The sequence below is a fragment of the Malus domestica genome, chromosome 08, assembly GCF_042453785.1.
Source record: "Malus domestica chromosome 08, GDT2T_hap1".
In the NCBI taxonomy this organism is placed as follows: domain Eukaryota; kingdom Viridiplantae; phylum Streptophyta; class Magnoliopsida; order Rosales; family Rosaceae; genus Malus; species Malus domestica.
In genome coordinates, this window is record NC_091668.1 from 2,496,577 (window position 1) to 2,516,342 (window position 19,766).

The 19,766-nt window shown below is 35.5% G+C and overlaps 2 protein-coding genes across 3 annotated transcripts; both read right to left on the minus strand.

Moving 5' to 3' along the window:
- Positions 1 to 223: 223 nt before the first annotated feature.
- LOC114826330 (uncharacterized) lies at positions 224 to 2,394 on the minus strand. 2 transcript variants are annotated; one of them, XM_029106443.2, is made up of 3 exons: positions 2,289 to 2,385; positions 2,163 to 2,201; positions 224 to 1,932 (listed from the first exon to the last, which is right to left on the minus strand). In XM_029106443.2, exon 3 carries the CDS (start codon positions 1,369 to 1,371, stop codon positions 325 to 327), a length of 1,047 nt encoding a protein of 348 aa, XP_028962276.2. In that variant the 5' UTR covers positions 1,372 to 1,932; positions 2,163 to 2,201; positions 2,289 to 2,385; the 3' UTR covers positions 224 to 324. The 2 variants fall into 2 exon arrangements, with proteins under 2 accessions (XP_028962276.2, XP_028962275.2); XM_029106442.2 differs by lacking the exon at positions 2,163 to 2,201 and having other exon boundaries at positions 2,289 to 2,394.
- Positions 2,395 to 8,729: 6,335 nt separating this feature from the next.
- On the minus strand, positions 8,730 to 9,638 carry LOC139198292 (uncharacterized). The gene has a single exon (XM_070826769.1). The coding sequence runs from the start codon at positions 9,636 to 9,638 to the stop codon at positions 8,730 to 8,732; it is 909 nt and encodes a 302-aa protein (XP_070682870.1).
- Between the last annotated feature and the right edge of the window lie 10,128 nt (positions 9,639 to 19,766).

Below are 19,766 nucleotides of genomic sequence, written 5' to 3' on the forward strand. Positions count from 1 at the left end.
GTGTTTGATACGTCTTTGTCAGGAAATTGGACGATATGAAACAAGATTATCATTACATTAACGTCTTGCTACAATAATACAAAGTTATTGAATTAAGACTCCACATGATGTTAAATCTATTTTATATAATTTGATCTCAATGTAGTTATGTTCCTTTCATGAATGATTAAATGTAATAATTGTATTAAATAATCACATGATTCATATATATATTAAGTGCATATAAGTATAAGAAGTAAACAATTTTCATAAAAATAAAAATAAAAAAAGCAAATCTTTCCAACTAAAAAAAAGGGAAACAAAACAAAATTTAATTAAACTAACCTAACAAAGATTGGGTACAAACCATAAAGGTGCGGTATGCAACTGGAACCAAGAACGACTCTTGGAGCAACTAAAATGCCTGATACTCTTATTTGTCAAGGAAAATACTCCAAAGTCACATTTGTTTGATTCGTCACACGGGTAATCAAAGGCAAAATAAATACTGTTTCTTTCAACCTTATGACCATAAGGATACGATATAACAACGGAATGGTGGTTGCTCACAAATAATACCCGATCACCAAGTTCAACAACCTCCATCCATTGTGGACCACCATCAATATCAGACTCCAGTTTGAACACTCGAAATCCTTTAGTCTTAGGTGGCTCAGTGTAACGAAAGGTCTTTGCAAGCATGACCTTATGCACAGTTAGTAAACACATGTCTTGTTTAGGATTGTATGCATAGTCTGCCTTATGAAAAACCATAAACAACTCCATAGATGCAGAATCTTTTGCTAGGTGAACGAAATCATGGCCATTGTAATGCTCTACTCTTGATCCATCATAATCAATTTCAACGAAAGGAAGTGGAAAAAAGGAAGGACGTGTGTTGGGATCAAGGGTTACCAACTTAACGACCCTACAGCTAAGAGGACCCCCATTGCCTTTGGCGTCTTCGATCATCTCAAATACCATTAAAAACTTGGACTCTAAGGATGTTGTAGCATATAACTTACCACCCAGTATAACTATATCATCAATAAAGGGTACGTCCTCATCAATCGAACTCCATGATTGATCCGTTGGCCTACAATAAGTCAGATGACCCTCTTTGCAAAGACAAACCACAAAACATGGCTCCTGGCTGATTGTTTTTGGTTCAGAAGAGGCAATAATTTTAGAAATGGAGAAGTCCGGACCATTGATGCAGTGGCATGGAAGGGTGGATTGGGACGAGGGGAGCCTCACTCGATCACCAGATATTGGATTGAAGAAGAAGAATTCTATTTTAAAACTAGGGTTCTGAGAATTTTTTAGGTAGAATGACCAGGGTTTCATAAACCCTCCGGACGCCTCAACGCACTGTCGACCATGATCAACCATCCCTCTATTGAGCCAACACAATCCATCCTATTCATTGTACAATAAAAAATTTGATTTGGCCATGATCGTAGAAATTTATGATCTTTCCAATCACCTGGACTTAAAACGCGATGATCTCTAGTGGACAAGGGATGAGAGCTTAACATAAGCCATGGAACTTGATCCTGAGCAAGGGGACGGCGTGATTGAATATTGCTTTTAATAATTGCTTGCCTTGAACGGCATACTGCAGCACATCGAACGTAGTCTAATAAGCCCAGTCGTCGTAGAATCAGTTGCATAACATCTCCCGCGAGTTTATTGGACCAGGGGCTGCTGTCCTCTACTTTCGAGATGATCATTCTTCTTCTTCTACATATTATGAAGATGATCATTCTGAACTTCCGGCCAATGAAATCGAGAATCAGCAACACAAACATTCTTGATAGGCGGTAGTATGTTAACATAGGTGGAAGCATTCTTTCAGGATATGCACGAATAAGTGCCAACGATCCAAAAAACAGAGTGTAAAAGATTATGCCTTCGACCAAATCTACAATTATAATCTTGTCACGTATTTCTCTGCGGCACATAAAAAAAACAGAAAATGGATTGTTAGGAACGGAAAGTGTAAAGCTAGCTAGATTAAATGCAGGAACAAAACATAATTCTCCTACCAAGCCGCAATTAAGAACAAAGAATAATATAGTGATTTAGAGCACATTTGCATATACATATATTGCACATAAAACCTCCAATTGACGAAATATCTTTAGTTTGTTATTAAAATTGCAGACTTTGAAGCTTATTACCATCACGAATGAAATATTTGCAGTTTCCAAATCAATTACCTACAAAGTAACAGATGATACATACATTAATACTTGATTATCAATCACAAGGGCACTGGGGCAGTAACCAACTGTGCATGTGATTACCTTGTTTTTTCGTCGAGGTAGACCATCAGGAGGCGCCTCATCGCGAAAGTTTTGAAGAAACCCTAACTAACCTAATTAATAAGGATCTTGACTTGCGTGTGCACCCCTGATTGGAAATGAGCGAATTTATATATACATACGTGCTGTTCCCATGTTTTAAAGTCTTTACGTGTTTATCTCGAATTTTTTGAAAGAGTCTTGGTCTTATCCTTGATCTCTAGTGAAGATATGTATTATCACTACTTAGGTTTAATTTATCCAACTAAATCGCGTGTTATAATTTGAATTAAATAAATAATTACACGTGTTTGTGTTTTGAATTCAACAGAATTGCTGTTGATTCTCTTTCCGTAAACGTAGGAAGAGCAATCCCTATATAATGAAAGGTGGGAAAATGGTTTTGAAGAATCCCATTGAAGCATGACGGAAAATGAAGTCACAGGTCCCTTATGATGCATGGCTAGGATCTGATGAGACCACTTGGGAGGATTTTTAGGGTTCACCTTCGGAGGACTTTTAGGGCTTGGCCGTGTAATATTCGGGATTTTAATGGATTATCAACCACAAGAGCAGTGACTGAGGCCTCGTTTGGCACACCGTATTAAGCATCGGATAGGGTTAATAATGCGGGAGTGGGTGTTTGGAGACTTACGTACTAAATAGTCGCCGAACTAACAAATCCGGTCCAAATTAATTAGTACGCCTCAAATCCGCTAGTTAGTACGCTAAAAAAGCTCGGTATAATTTAGTCGGCCTCAAAACGCCTCGCACCCCTCTCGCATCTGCTCCGTCATCTCGTGTCTGTTGCTCTGGAGATTCAGAGCTAAATCAGCGGAACCACTCCCGCTCACACCTGATTGCATCATCTTCCTCATGGGTGTTTTCTCGTTTCATCTTCATCGTCTTCCTTTTGCTGCAATTTTCCTTTTTTTTCTTCTTTTTTTCTCTTTTTCTCTCTCTGTCTTGTTTCCTTTAGTTTGTGATTTTTTCTATTTGATGGATTTGTGATTCTTGATAATTTGTGATTTTTTTGTGTTTGATGGATTAGTTTGTGATTTTCGTTGTGATATGGGTTTCAAGGGGATCTTCCCTGGGTTTCTTTTGATTTTTTTTTATTTTTGAGATTTTTTTTGTCGAATTTATTTTAATTTGAATTATCATTCCTAAAATACTATTAACAAGTAATTAAAAAATATAACATAATCGATCCTATTAATACGGTGATTAGTCCGATATTGCACCAATCACCCGACTAATTTAGTCAGTACTATCCGACGACTATTTATCCTATCCAACTGAAATAGTCAGTACAGTCCAAGCTACCAAACGAGGCCTGAGTGTGCGTCTGATTACCTTCTTCTGAAAGTTTTGAAGAAACCCTAACTAGCCTATGGCTCTTGACTTGCGTGTGTACCTCTGGTTGGGAAGGAGCGAATATATGCATGTATTAGGTTCTTATCTCTCATTTTCATTTCTCATTAATTAAAATTAGGTCTCTATCTCTCATTAATTTCCATTTCTCATTAATTGAAATTCGAAACCTTTCTCATTTTTCGAATTTATCAAGGTATTTTGACTTTTGTCCATGTCATTATTCTAATATTAAATTATTACATGTCATCGTATGTCAATTTCAAAAAATGAAAAACTTATTAATGATTTCTATATGTATCTTTTTAGAATTTTTCATATATTTTTTTGTTTTAATTTGTACTCATTTTTCAAATTTGTACCAATATTCTTTTTAATTTCAATTTGTACCCATAATTTTAAATTTTAATATGTCCTCATTTTTTCAATTTAATTTGTACCCATATTTCTTTGTATGTTTCATATATTTCTACCTTTAATTTGTACCCTTTTTCAAATTTGGACCAATATTCTTTTTAATTTCAATTTGTACCCATAGATTTAAATTTAATATGTACCCATATTTTTTAATTTGATTTGTACCCATATTATTTTTGCTGAATATGTATACCCATGCTAATTACATGGATTTATTGTATGTTTTACAATATACAAATATTTATTTTTTAAGAAGCTCTCTAGCTATATATATCAAGAAGCAAATTAAGAATTTCTCCAAATGAACATGAATATTGTACACTAATCAATATAATAAATAAAACTGAATTCATTTCCTGGTTCGTAATTCTCAAAGCAACAAATAATGACTTCATCTCTCAATTATTTACACAAAATTGCAGTTGTATATGAATATATACTGAGGAGGAAAATGAGAGTGTAGGTTATGTTATGATGAGGACTCGCGCACGCTTTTTTCTCTGGTGAGGGTGGGTGTGGTTGGGTCGTGGTGTTTAAGTGGGGGTGGGAGGCAAGGGAAGAGGCTGGCTTTTCTGCTGCTTTCTGGTTGCGTTGCACGTTTTGAGGAATTTACCAATTTAGCCTTGTTTTTGGACTGGTGTGGAAGACCAAGCAATGACCGAATCAATTTAAAATTATATATATACAATAATTTTGGTGACGCAGAAAATTACTGAAATATTGTGATCGTGTGTCGGCAACGCGGAGCAGACCCAGCACATATCCCCCTCAGTACACCCAGCACTGCACACCAACCACGGCAGCCGCGAGGCGACAGAGACGCGCCCCACCCGCCGACTTGCTGTCACGTGTTGTCAGCTGCACCTCTCGAAACGGGGGCGCGACACGTGGAGTTATACGGAGGATCTGTTTCCGGAAATGTGAGAGCATGCAAATGTGGTGTCGTTTGGTGGCAAATGGGAGTTTAAAAGAGCGGGACCCGCCAAGTCAGATAATTCTGGAGCACGAAATTTTTGACCTTTTGCTGGGTTTTGGAGTGGGAAGGAAGCAACTTCAAATTCCAAAACGAGTTTATCGAAATAACAAACATCATACTATTCTCATATAACAAGTTTGGGATGCAACTGTAACACAAAATTCATTCTATGAAAATCATGTCTGTCCTTATTTTGTGCAACTTTTGGATGTTGGATTGCCCAATATACCAATGAAAGATGGAGAGACAAAAATGGGGTCCTTCGGATTAAGCTTTGGTTGGATGCTCATTTACTATGCTCTAGCTCACCCCGCCAGTTTCATAAAACAAGGTTGATGTTTTTCATTTTTGTTAATAAAGTTAAACGAGTGTAACAACAGAAATTAGTTTTTCAAGTTGTCGCATCATTTGGTATTCAAAGCTATAGAACTAAATTTGTGAACTCATATTGTTCCAAGAATACATGAAGCATATATGCTAATTAATAAACACGATTTTTACAAGTAATTATCTATAAGCAACAATTAAGCTTAGACGGGCTTGGCCCCAATGGCTCGAAGACATAACGGTTCCCCTAAATTCAAGCATTCAATTCAACCAACGATGGACTTGTAGCTTATTTAATTAAGTACTCAACATCTTGAGTTTGATTCTCACCCTTAAATATCGCCCGTCTCGATCTCTATCTCTCCCTCTTATCCATGGCTGCTGAATAATTGCTGGAGGATATTGAGACGTAAAGAAAAGAGGAGTAGTGAAACATACAGGAAACTTCCATGTAAAAGAAAAAAAAATTATATATCAATTTTAACTTTAAATATTAAATTACGACCATGGGATTTTTATCAAACGAATAAGAACAGAAGCTCAGGTAAGTGTCCGAGGAAGAAAATTAGGACTAAACAATTCTTTCCACATTATTTCCCTATATGGTATTCGTTGACCACAATCAATCTTCAATGTTTCATAAGGTAGAGAATATGATAGGCTCTTTTTGGATGGGAATGGCCGGCCCTTGGTGTGATTTTTGGGGTATAATGGGTGATTAAATTAGCCTTTAATATATTGATTATATTAATTGGTTGAGGATGTTATGGAATGTTTGAAATAAATTGCTAATTGAATAAGGAAAAAATGAGGTAAAAACATATATGGAATGAAATAGGTTTTGAATTGTTACCCATTTTGGGTACTCCTGACTTGGTTGATGGATGATTCTCCACTGCTCGCGTGTAGGAAACTCAGTATGCCTCGAGGGTATTTTTGTCCTCTTTTGTCCAAAAGTCCACGTGTCGCCTAGTGAATATTTTTGGCTCCACAATACTATTCTCATATAACAAGTTTGGGATTGCACAATATAACAATGAAAGGTGGAGAGACAAAAAACTGAGATCCGTTTGCATACTCGGATTAAGCTTTGGTTGGATGCTCATTTACTATGCTCTAGCTCACCCCGCCAGTTTCATAAAACAAGGTTGATGTTTTTCATTTTTGTAATAAAGTTAGACGAGTGTAACAACGGGAACTAGTTTTTTAATTTGTCGCATCATTTAGTATTCTAAGCTATGGAACTAAAATTGTGAACCCATATTGTTCCAATAATACATGAAGCATATATGCTAATTAATAAACACGATTTTTACAAGTAATTATCTATAAGCAACAATTAAGCTTAGACGGGCTTGGCCCCAAGACATAATGATTCCCCTAAATTCAAGCATTCAATTCAACCAAAGATGGACTTGTAGCTTATTTAATTAAGTACTCAACATCTTGAGTTTGATTCTCACCCTTAAATATCGCCCGTCTCGATCTCTATCTCTCCCTCTCATCCATGGCTGCTGAATAATTGCTGGAGGATATTGAGACGTAAAGAAAAGAGGAGTAGTGAAACATACAGGAAACTTCCATGTAAAAAAAAAAATTATATATCAATTTTAACTTTAAATATTAAATTACGACCATGGGATTTTTATCAAACGGAGAAGAACAGAAGCTCAGGTGTCTGAGGAAGAAAATTAGAACTAAACAATTCTTTCCACATTATTTCCCTATATGGTATTCGTTGACCACAATCAATCTTCAATGTTTCATAAGGTAATGTCCTGTATTCAATTTTTGACGTTGATGCATCACACAATGATGATTATGGAGACTAAAATACCTCTGTGAGTCTTTTTGACCGCCCCATAAAATATACTGCCTTAATGAAACAACCAGATGCTTCATTTGAAAAATAAAATAAAAATAGTAGAACTTTTTAATTTTCCTATTTATGTCCCATCCTCTAATATATGAATATATATTTAAGCAAAATAGCATTATACCCTTGCATTCCTTTTGCAATCAACTTTATACATTTCATGGATACTATTACTGTTTTTGTCCATGTAGTCATGCAAGTATGTAGACAAGCTATATTTTTAAACTTGGTCAGTATATACATTTTACGCAAAATGTTACTGTTTTCGTTCATGTAGCTCGTGCGCATTGCAAATTTGACTTTCACAATTGTACATGTGCAGGTTTTATTTGTGCCATACAAGAATCATAAGATCAGTCATGCAAGTTGAAATAACATATTTGGATATGCTCTAAATTCACTTAACTTGGGGAAAGAGAAATTTGAACTCAAACGTTCCAGACTCCTTTGCATAAACAGATATCATAAGACCGGCCATGCAAATCGAAATAACATATTTTTGCAGGCAATATTAACACCAACATATCTACTATTCTTGCAAACCAAACACCAGCTTCTCCCTCACATTTGCCCGGCAGCTTGCTCTCCCACAATACAAACCAAAACAACGAAGCAGCCACCTACTGCTAGACCAAAATTGTTGGAGCAGGCTTGGTGTTGTTATTGAAAGCAATTCCGGAAAAATAAAAATAAAAAAAGAAGAAAAAAAAGGCGTATGAGGTGGCATTGAATTGGAACCCGAGATCGTCTTTGTCATTCCCCTTTGGACAAACAAAAAAGGAAAATAGAAGCAAAAAAACGTGTAGCCTACGGGTATATTGGTGGAAAAAACGTCTACCGAAACCCTAATAGCAAATACCACGAAAAAGAAAAGAAAAAAAAGAATCTGTACCAATTGGACTAAGAAAAAAGGAGAATACAAAAAACAAAACATGTTACCAATGTGACCGGTCCGCAACGGTGCACAACATCAACATCTACTGAAAGCCTAATACCGAAATTGGAAAGAAAAAAAATAAAAAAGGAAATACCAAATCTGGTGGTGGGCTACCAGTAAAAGTTATTTGAAAAAGGAAGGCATATCTGGAAGGAGAGTATAGAGGCATCCGCGAGTGAGGGCAAGTGGGGATATTGGATGGTTATTTCTTGCAGTGTTTGATACGTCTTTGTCAGGAAATTGGACGATATGAAACAAGATTATCATTACATTAACGTCTTGCTACAATAATACAAAATTATTGAATTAAGACTCCACATGATGTTAAATCTATTTTATATAATTTGATCTCAATGTAGTTATGTTCCTTTCATGAATGATTAAATGTAATAATTGTATTAAATAATCACATGATTCATATATATATTAAGTGCATATAAGTATAAGAAGTAAACAATTTTCATAAAAATAAAAATAAAAAAAGCAAATCTTTCCAACTAAAAAAAGGGAAACAAAACAAAATTTAATTAAACTAACCTAACAAAGATTGGGTACAAACCATAAAGGTGCAGTATGCAACTGGAACCAAGAACGACTCTTGGAGCAACTAAAATGCCTGATACTCTTATTTGTCAAGGAAAATACTCCAAAGTCACATTTGTTTGATTCGTCACACGGGTAATCAAAGGCAAAATAAATACTGTTTCTTTCAACCTTATGACCATAAGGATACGATATAACAACGGAATGGTGGTTGCTCACAAATAATACCCGATCACCAAGTTCAACAACCTCCATCCATTGTGGACCACCATCAATATCACACTCCAGTTTGAACACTCGAAATCCTTTAGTCTTAGGTGGCTCAGTGTAACGAAAGGTCTTTGCAAGCATGACCTTATGCACAGTTAGTAAACACATGTCTTGTTTAGGATTGTATGCATAGTCTGCCTTATGAAAAACCATAAACAACTCCATAGATGCAGAATCTTTTGCTAGGTGAACGAAATCATGGCCATTGTAATGCTCTGCTCTTGATCCATCATAATCAATTTCAACGAAAGGAAGTGGAAAAACGGAAGGACGTGTGTTGGGATCAAGGGTTACCAACTTAACGACCCTATAGCTAAGAGGACCGCCATTGCCTTTGGCGTCTTCGATCATCTCAAATACCATTAAAAACTTGGACTCTAAGGATGTTGTAGCATATAACTTACCACCCAGTATAACTATATCATCAATAAAGGGTACGTCCTCATCAATCGAACTCCATGATTGATCCGTTGGCCTACAATAAGTCAGATGACCCTCTTTGCAAAGACAAACCACAAAACATGGCTCCTGGCTGATTGTTTTTGGTTCAGAAGAGGCAATAATTTTAGAAATGGAGAAGTCCGGACCATTGATGCAGTGGCATGGAAGGGTGGATTGGGACGAGGGGAGCATCACTCGATCACCAGATATTGGATTGAAGAAGAAGAATTCTATTTTAAAATTAGGGTTCTGAGAATTTTTTAGGTAGAATGACTAGGGTTTCATAAAACCCTCCGGACGCCTCAACGCACTGTCGACCATGATCAACCATCCCTCTATTGAGCCAACACAATCCATCCTATTCATTGTACAATAAAAAATTGGATTTGGCCATGATCGTAGAAATTTATGATCTTTCCAATCACCTGGACTTAAAACGCGATGATCTCTAGTGGACAAGGGATGAGAGCTTAACATAAGCCATGGAACTTGATCCTGAGCAAGGGGACGGCGTGATTGAATATTGCTTTTAATAATTGCTTGCCATGAACGGCATACTGCAGCACATCGAACGTAGTCTAATAAGCCCAGTCGTCGTAGAATCAGTTGCATAACATCTCCCGCGAGTTTATTGGACCAGGGGCTGCTGTCCTCTACTTTCGAGATGATCATTCTTCTTCTTCTACATATTATGAAGATGATCATTCTGAACTTCCGGCCAATGAAATCGAGAATCAGCAACACAAACATTCTTGATACGCGGTAGTATGTCAATATAGGTGGAAGAATTCTTTCAGGAAATGCATGAATAAGTGCCAACGATCCAAAAAACACAGCGTACATGGTTATGCTTTCGACGAAACTCCCAATTATAGCCCGTGACCATTCAAGGTCGTCTCTGCGGCACGTAAAAAAAAAGAAAATGGATTGTTAGGAACGGAAAATAATTCTCCTACAAAGCCGCAATTAAGAACAAAGAATAATATAGTGATTTAGAGCACATTTGCATATACATATATTGCACATAAAACTTCCAATTGACGAAATATCTTTAGTTTGTTATTAAAATTGCAGACTTTGAAGCTTATTACCATCATGAATGAAATATTTGCAGTTTCCAAATCAATTATCTACAAAGTAACATATGAGACATATACACTAATACTTTATTATCAATCACAAGGGCAATAGGGCAGTAACCGAGTGTGCATGTGATTACCTTTCTTTTTCGTCGCCGTAGTCCATCAGTAGGCGCCTCATCGTGAAAGTTTTGAAGAAACCCTAATTAACCTAATTAAGGATCTTGACTTGCGTGTGTACCCCTTGTTGGAAATGGGCGAATTTATATACACATACGTGCTGTTCCCATGTTTTAAAGTCTTTACGTGTTTATCTCTAATTTTTTGAAAGAGTCTTGGTCTAATCCTTGATCTATAGTGAAGATAAGTATTATCACTACCTTGGTTTAATTTATCCATTAGAATCACTCGTTATAATTTGAATTAAAGAAATAACTATACTTGTTTGTGTTTTGAATACAACAGAATTGCCGTTGTCGTGCTAACTCTTTCTTACTAGTTCTTTTTTATTTCTTTTTCATTAGTTTTTCCCTCCTCTTATGCTATTTCTTTTCTGCTATTTAAAAGGAGAAAAGTATACTTTCCGTATACGTAGGAAGAGCAATCCCTATGTACTGAAAATAGGGAAAATAGTTTTGAAGAATCCCATAGAAGTTGCAAGTCCTTTATGATCCCACTTGGGAGGATTTTTAGGGTTCGTCTTCGGAGGATTTTTAGGGCGCGGCCGAACAGTAATCGGGATTTTACTTGATTATCAGCCACAAGAGCAGTGACCAAGTGTGCATGTGCCTTTGGATAAATAGAGTGGAGTTGCAGGAGTGGCATACTAAAGATTCCTAGAGTCCCTAAACGAATTTGTACCCCTTTGGACAAACAAAAAAGGCAAATAGAAAAACCAAAAACATGTAGCCAACGTGACTGCAATTATATTCGTGCAAAACTTCCTCAACCTAAAGCCCAATACCAAAATTGGAAGAAGAAAAAAACAGACAGACACGAATATGTCGCTTTTATTTGAATTCAAATCTCTCTTTCATAAGTTAAATGAATTTAGAGCATCCAAATATGATATATCAACTTGCATGGCCAGTCTTATGGTCCTTGTACGATACAGAGAAAAAGTTATACATATACAATTCTGAAAGTCAAACTTGTGATGCGCCTGAGCTACATGGACAAAAAACAATTAACATTTTGTAAAAAATATGTATACGTGACCTGATTTAAATATATAGTTTGTTTACGTGCTTGCATGACTATATGGACAAAAACAGTAACATCATCCATCAAGGTTGCGCTAGGCCCTAGTTGCAAATGAAGAATTTCTCCAGATGGACATGAATATTGTACACCAATCAATTTAATAAATAAAACTGAATTCATTTCCTGGTTCGTAATCCTTAAACAACAAATATTGACTTCATCTCTCAATTATTTACACAAAATTGCAATTGTATATGAATACGTGTACATATTTGTGTGTGTTTGTATATCAATGCATAATACATAACATTACTATAGGTACGCAAATTTAAATCACCATGATCGATGTCACTATTGTGAGATCTCAAACCAATTATTTATTATCACGATGAAAAATTAAACAACAAAACAATATGTAATTGATTCAAAATACTATTATAACTAGTGACATCTTAGTGTTTAAGATGCAACTAAGTTTCTCTTCGTTCAATATAAATAATGGCGAAAGATGATCTCCTTATTTTGGTATGAATTGGAATTTCTATTCCTGTATAATTTCTCTTTCAGAATTTAAGCTGTGCTTTAATTGGACAATGGGATGCATTCCTGCTACGTACCAAATCACACATACAATTATGCACATGCTCTCTATCCTGCCTAATGCTTTTGTTGGGGTCTCAATAATTTAAGTCCATTTTTGCATGTTTGGTTACTAGAAAAGAGTGCAAAGACCATATCATCTGATGTACCTCATTTGATGATAGTGTCGGATAACAATATATATATATGACATGAAGAATGGTTTTGCTAGAAAAGTGTGCAAGGCTCTTTGACGTTATTAGCATTATCCTAAACGATTCGGTCACCTATATGCAGTTTGTGTGTAATGTTACTGTTTTGTTTCATGTAGCTCGGGAGCATAACAATTGGACTTTCATGATTGTACATGTACACTTTTTTATTTGTATAGCAGTATATCACAAGAATCATAAGATAAAGGAATTTTAACGAAAAGCTCCAGGTACCGTTCATTTTAACGAAAAATCATATTTTTACACTAAAAAGTCAATCATGATACTATTCACTTTACTCTTTATTTTGTCCTTATCGTTAAAACTCAAAATTTTCAAGCTCTTTTCATTAGTTTCCTTAAGATCAATCATGCAAATTAATATAATATCTTGATGCTCTAAATTTATCTAGCTTATAGAAAGAGAGATTTAGACTTGAAGGCAAATTATCATTTGTAACTTCTAATAGTGAAATTATATTTTGCAAAAGTGAAAAACCAAATGAAGGAGGAATCAAGGGGCTGGGACTTTTTGTGGTGGTGGTGGTGGTGGTGGTGGTTGGGAGGAGAAAGGGGGAGTGGGGTGTTTTCTTGGTAGTTTGGGTTTTGGGATCCCAGCCCTTTTTGGGGGTTTTGGGCGGAGACTTTTTGAGGTGTTTAACAATTTCGGAGCTATCAGGAATGGGGACCGCGATGGGAGGTCATGCTGATGAGCTGCGTTGGCCCGGGTAACCAGATTATATTGTCACATTAAGGGAATTTTGAAGATAAAGTCGGTGGGAAAATAGTAGGGTTTATTTTAATTTTGTATGGTAGGTGGGAAATTAGAAAAATAGGGTGTTTCTAAAACGACTAAAATATATAGTTTGTCTGTGTGCTTGCATGACTACATGGAACATTATCCATCAAGGTTGCACTAGGTGCTTGTGGAACGGGAATTAGGGCTTATTGCCTAGGTGAATTATGTATAAATTAGTATATGCTTATTTTATAGACTCGAATACCATATGAATTATATTTTACATAAATAGGTATCTTAAGTACGACTTCTTATTATAACACAAGCCAATTTTTATGGACCCGAATGTTTGTCCACCGTGTGTGGCTTTGCATATGTGGCACGAATGGCGCACTAAAGATTCCCAGAGTCTCTAAACGATTTTGTACCCATTTGAACAAACAAATATGGAAAAATAGAAAAACAAAAAGCATGTAGCCAACGGTAATATTGGTGAAAAAAAGGAAAAAGAAAAAACGAATTTATAGGACGTTTCCACGCATCACCCACAGACGAGGCCAATGAGGTCATAGTCTTAGGGGGTAGGCCCTTGGTGCTGCCTACATCGTACCAAAATCGGAGGAGATATGCTGATCCTGACCGGTCTTAGTCTTAGCTAGGGGGTGCCTACCCTTACCCCTACCTCTGACTCTAAACAACAAAAACAAAGCGTCAAAAAAGGGTTTAGGACAGCTATAGCCTGCAGCATGGCATATCAGAGCCAGACATGCAGTCTGCGCCTGAGCCTCTCCGACGTCTAAGCAGCCGGTGATCCGAATAGTATTGTATTAGACTATAGTGGTATACTTTAGTAGTGTTACACTATTTTGATATAATAAATGTGTCACTTTACATACATTTTTACGTACATTTTTCCTTAAAGCATTTTGATACTCAATATCCTATTACTATTTTGACTGTTCTCTTATTACGATTTTATCCATCATAATACATGTGCTAACTTGAAGAGATTTTTGAAAATATAACGAGACCAATGCTCTTACATTACTCTAGCTACCTTGATCACACCATATTTCATAAAAGAAATAACATAGAACCTAGAGCGATCACTTGAGTTACAAACCCGCATGTTGCATCTAATCCTAACCTTTTATTTTTGGGAGTTTTAACGAAAAGTCCACGGTATCGTTCACTTTAACGAAAAACTACATTTTTACATTAAAAAGTCAAACCTGATACTATTTATTTTATCCTTTATTTTGTTATTATCGTTAAAACTCAAAGTTTTCAAACATTTTTCATTAGTTTTCTTTTTATTTTTTTCAAGTACCGTAGTGTGCGAAAGCTTTGAGACAACCCACGATGAGGCCCATCAACTTTTGACAAGATCCAGCCCAAGTCAAGAGGCCTAGTGGACGGAGTCATATAGCTGACTAAACATTTGGTTACCCACTGAGTTGAGAGTGCTGATGTGTCCACTTTTAGGTGTGGGACTTTGGATTCTTAGTTTCTTTTTGTTCCCTATATGCCTTATATTCATTTACTAAATATCATAATGAACGTGGGCATGGACTGTTTTCTTCTAGCTGGGCCTTATGTCATTTCTACTGGCCCATTCAGCTCAGACATTTTTTTCGGTTTTATTTAATCCCAAAATTTTAATTAGACTTTTATTTATTTTTTTTATTCCATAAAAATCAGTGATGCTGCTGATGCATGCCATCATCTCTCTTATCATAAGCGATTTCTTTGTGGGTATATTTTATTATGATCATGTCCATTGAAATCTCGAGTGTTTTTTTAAGAAGCACTGAGGCATATGTTTCTCCAAACAAACTATTGTTGACATTTCAAATGTTTTTTGAAGAAGCACGAGGCATATACTTTCTCAAAAAAAAAAAAAAATTCATAACTCATATTTTAAATTGTTGAAACTTGTCTTTGATCAGATCAAAAGCACACTCAATCATTTCAGATATAATATGAGTATATATTGTCATGTGATCCCATACCCCGTCCATATGGTTTTAGGAAAGCTATAAGTTTCAATGGAGTGATTATAAATAAAGCCATATATTTTAGGAGATGAGAGCTTTTTGGAGAGATTTTTAGTGTATTAGGAAGACGACCTGGTACAGTAAGAATAATAATATAATTGGTTGAGACTTAAAAAAAAATTCAAATAATTGTATTATGACACTTGACATACCGAACTGTATCCCGACAAACTATTTATGTCTCGCCCTTTTAGTCCAGTATTGATTTCAAATCCCACAATGTGGGACGTCTTTTGTGTTCAATCAGCTTCCTCTTGATACAGCTTTTGCCCTCTTGCGTGCATTAACCCAACATGATAATGGTAAATCAACACTAAATTATATCGGCCCTATTCCAAAACTCCACTTAATTATATCAGCTAATTATAATTTAATTAAAAGTAATGCTAAGAAGACCATATTTTAGAGACCACATAATGTAACGGTTGATGGTTGAGTGCTTTATTTAATGATTTTAACAAGAAATTCAACCGTTAGTCGTCAAATTATGTATTCTACAAAATATTATTCAAATAGATAGTTTTTATAGCATCGCGGTTTAATTAAGGAGGCATTTGCCACTATCTTTTCACACACATTATAATACAAACAAGCGGTCAGGAAGAAAAGAATCTGAGTAGGAAGTGGCCAATTTGATCCAATCAGACTGCCACTTAATTCTTAATCCGTGTATTAGATATGTTTGATCTTTTAGTTCTTGTCACCTCTTTTATCGGTAATATTGCAAGATTTTAACTCTTGTTTCCAGTCACGCAAAAGCGGAACTCAGCAAAAGCAGCCATTATAATTCAAGCCATTTTAACTGGATAGGGATTCTCTCCACCCTTTTACCCTCCCCTCCCCTCCCTGCCCTTCTCACAATTTTTTTCCTTTCTCGTTTTCTCCCTACGAAGATGAAAAACAAGATGAATTCTTGATCATTCAAATAGGAGGAAGGGAAGGGAAAAAAATCTTGGTCCTTTTTAAGTTTTAACTCATATGTGATGGCATTCCAAAGCGGCCGTAAACTGTCTACTAATTTGCTTAACTACAAAGACTTATTCGCGTCATTAGTTAGTTTCGATATGACTATTCATTATGTTAAAGGCATTTTGAAGGGAGAAACATATGAAAACTTTCATTTTTGGTCAAAATTGAAGATCACTCGTGAAGAAAAGTTGGCCCTTTCAATCTTACTATTTTGTGGGGACTAGTAGGGATATGTTTTTTCTATGAGTAACTTCAGCTTGGACAAAAAGGAAAGTTCTCATCTATTTCTTCCTTCAAATGTCTTCAATGTACTGAATGGTCCTATCCAAAATTCAAATTAGTCCTCCCTATCAAATGAGGCAATTGAGTAGTTGTGATGGTGAAGCGTGCAATTTCAAGCATTGATCAAGTTATTGGCTTGTCATCCACCCAAGAAATTTATAAGTCGTTTGATAACCATTTTGTTATCAGTTTCAATTTTTGTTTTCACTTTTTTGGAAAATTAAAAATTTGTTTGATAGGTACTCCTAGTTTTCACTTTTTTGTACTTCACTTGGCTAATTCAGTGATCGGGAGAATTTTGGTTGTCCCCAAATTATATTGTCTCATAGCACTCATGACATCACTAGAGAGTTATAAAAATAGTATGATATTCGCGGTTGTAAGTAAGGGATTTGGATCCATCCGGATCTAAATTGTGGGGATCATAGAATTCTTATATCTTAGTCATTCATCGTACATTGTGCAGTCAGAAATCATTTGAATTTTATTATTTAAAATTAAACAGAAATAATAACTAACGAAAATTAGCAGCACGATATACGATGAACATTTAGGATGTGAGAATCTCTATGATCCCCATAAAGATGATCCATAGAGAATCCTCATGATGGCGAACGTAAATCTATATATGTTCCAACTACTAATTATTGAATTTTTAATTCGTGTAATTTCAATTAAAGAAATTAGAGAGCAAGTGGTCATTTACCATAGTAGTGGAACGGTGTTAAACCATTGCATGACGATATAAGTTCAAATCGTATCAATAGCTAATCTAATATCTAATTTAATAAAATCTATCATTGACAAATAAATCAGGGGAAAATGTACTCCTATGCCAGATGATTGTACATCCAAACGTTTAATTGGGCCACATTTTACCCATTTGTAAGCCAGCATATGATACGCTGACACTATGATGAATAGCATCTTATCAAACTCCCGAGAAGAGGGACTGAGATTCTTTTCGGATTTTAATGTTTGGTTTGTACTGTTGAAGAGATATACAAGAAAACAGATCCAGGTCATTTAAATTTTTAATTGAGTGGTCAGGATTTTTCGGTTCACTAACTCCTAGCACAGAGGACGAATCCTATTCTCAAGAAGTTCACTCAAAACTGATTCTTTTGTGTGTTGGCATTTGCATCTGTTCTTTTCGCCTGCATTTCATGTCCTTTATCCGATAGAAATCTAAACAATTACGTAGCTTTGGTATTCGAAAAGAAAAGGAAAATATTCAACCCAGGTATGGGGCTGCATTGCCCACAAGTTTTGGCTACACAAAGGTTTGAAGCTTCAATACGAAGACAATCAATATATTCATATATATATATATATGTGTGTGTGTGTGTGTGTACATAGCAAGTTAAGGAATATAAAGATCCGTACATAGAAGGTATGCAAGCATGAATATATTTATCCCAACGATAGAGTGTCAGGTACTACGACTTGATCAAATTTTAGTATATTCCCTAATAATAATGTAAACTATGGAATCAATGGCTACTTTTTTCACCCCAGCTTGATCACAATTCTCAGACACCGTATATATATGTCAACCAACATATATATATAGTAAGATAGCATCCATATGTCTTTATCATCAACCACCCCACTCCACCCAAATGGTAGATTCTTGTATCCCGTCATCTATAACTACTATATGTGTATTCATCACGTGATTAGAGATATAAATATAAGATGATTCACTTCGATTGTGAAGATATTTAGAACACGTACAAGTCTTAAGAACTTATGTGATACGTATGCAAATTGATAAACATTTCAGGCCCATATCTGTTCACTACTAATATCACCGACATTGTTTCAACTTAATCAGCTATTGCTAGATGTGTTTTATCACAAAAAGTCCTGGTGATATTAAGTATGGAATCTCCCATATATTAATTATATATTATTTTATCATATGTATAATGTGGGATCCTATTCTCAAACACTTTCATGTTGAATTAATTATTTGAATCTAATGGAGATGATTTAAATTAAATACGCACTGAAGTTTGTTTAATTAAAAATTGTCCAAACTACAAGCCCAAAGTAGGAAGTGATTCAACAAGATGCATGGGACAAAGTAGGAAGTGATATTAAGTATGGAATCTCACATATATTAATTGTATATTATTTATCATATGCATGATGTGAGATCCTATTCTCAAACACGCCCATGTTGAAATTAATTATTTGAATTTATTCGACATGATTTAATTAAAATACGCATCAAGATTTATTTAATTAAGGGGTGTGATATCCACACACCCCATTTTACTTCTTACACATTTCTTGTTAATTTTTATCCGTTGATTTTCTTCAATTCATCTAATCCGACGACCAAAAATTAAAAAAATGTATAAAAAAATAAAATAAGGTGTGAATATCACATCCCTTAATTAAAAGAAATTCAAACTACAAGCCCAAAGTAAGAAGTGATTGAACAAGACGCATGGGACAAAGCCCATGGCGTCAAACCCTATGAGGTGTGGCATGGGATTTCATAAATATCCATGCGTTTTCTCATATATCCCTAATGTTATTGTGAACGCGATTAGTTTTGTACCTCAGAACGAAAGGGAAAAAAAAAAAACGAAAAAGAGAAGGAGAAAACCTAGCAGAAAGCCACCTAATGTGCCCCGCCCATTCTATTGGTGCAAGTGAGTGATCTTATTAGCACAATTGAATGGTTCACTCCATCATCCGCCGTTCATGTATAAGTGTGAATACTTTTAGAGGCTGAACACTTGAAGAGCTTCTTATGATTAATCATGAAGAGGAAGAACACAAGCACAAAAATGATCTTACAAAGTGGTGCACACATGTCTAAGGATTAAGTTAATCTCTTCACGTATTATTGAATGACAACCAAATGGATATGTAATTGAAATTACATATTATGTTTATTTATTTATTTTCCACTGTGTATTTAATTATTCGGTTAAATAAAAATTGCAATTATATGCCCAAAAACCCAACAACCCCCTCACGAGTGTCCTCACACGAGGTCACAAGAGAAACCAATTTCCACACCAATAACTGATCAAGCCATTATACCGGAGCCAACACTAGTCTTTTGGAAGGCCCAGTTAGTATTCAATCATTCAAGTCAACACCAATTTTTTTAAGGCCAAATTCTTCAGTCAATATTCTTAAACTGGAGCTGGCACAACTTTTCGAAAGCTCATAACGTGT

Excerpts from the sequence above, each read along its gene's own strand:
- LOC114826330 (XM_029106442.2), bottom strand. The coding sequence starts at position 1,371 with ATGGTTGATCATGGTCGACAGTGCGTTGAGGCGTCCGGAGGGTTTATG.
- LOC139198292 (XM_070826769.1), bottom strand. The coding sequence starts at position 9,638 with ATGCTCCCCTCGTCCCAATCCACCCTTCCATGCCACTGCATCAATGGT.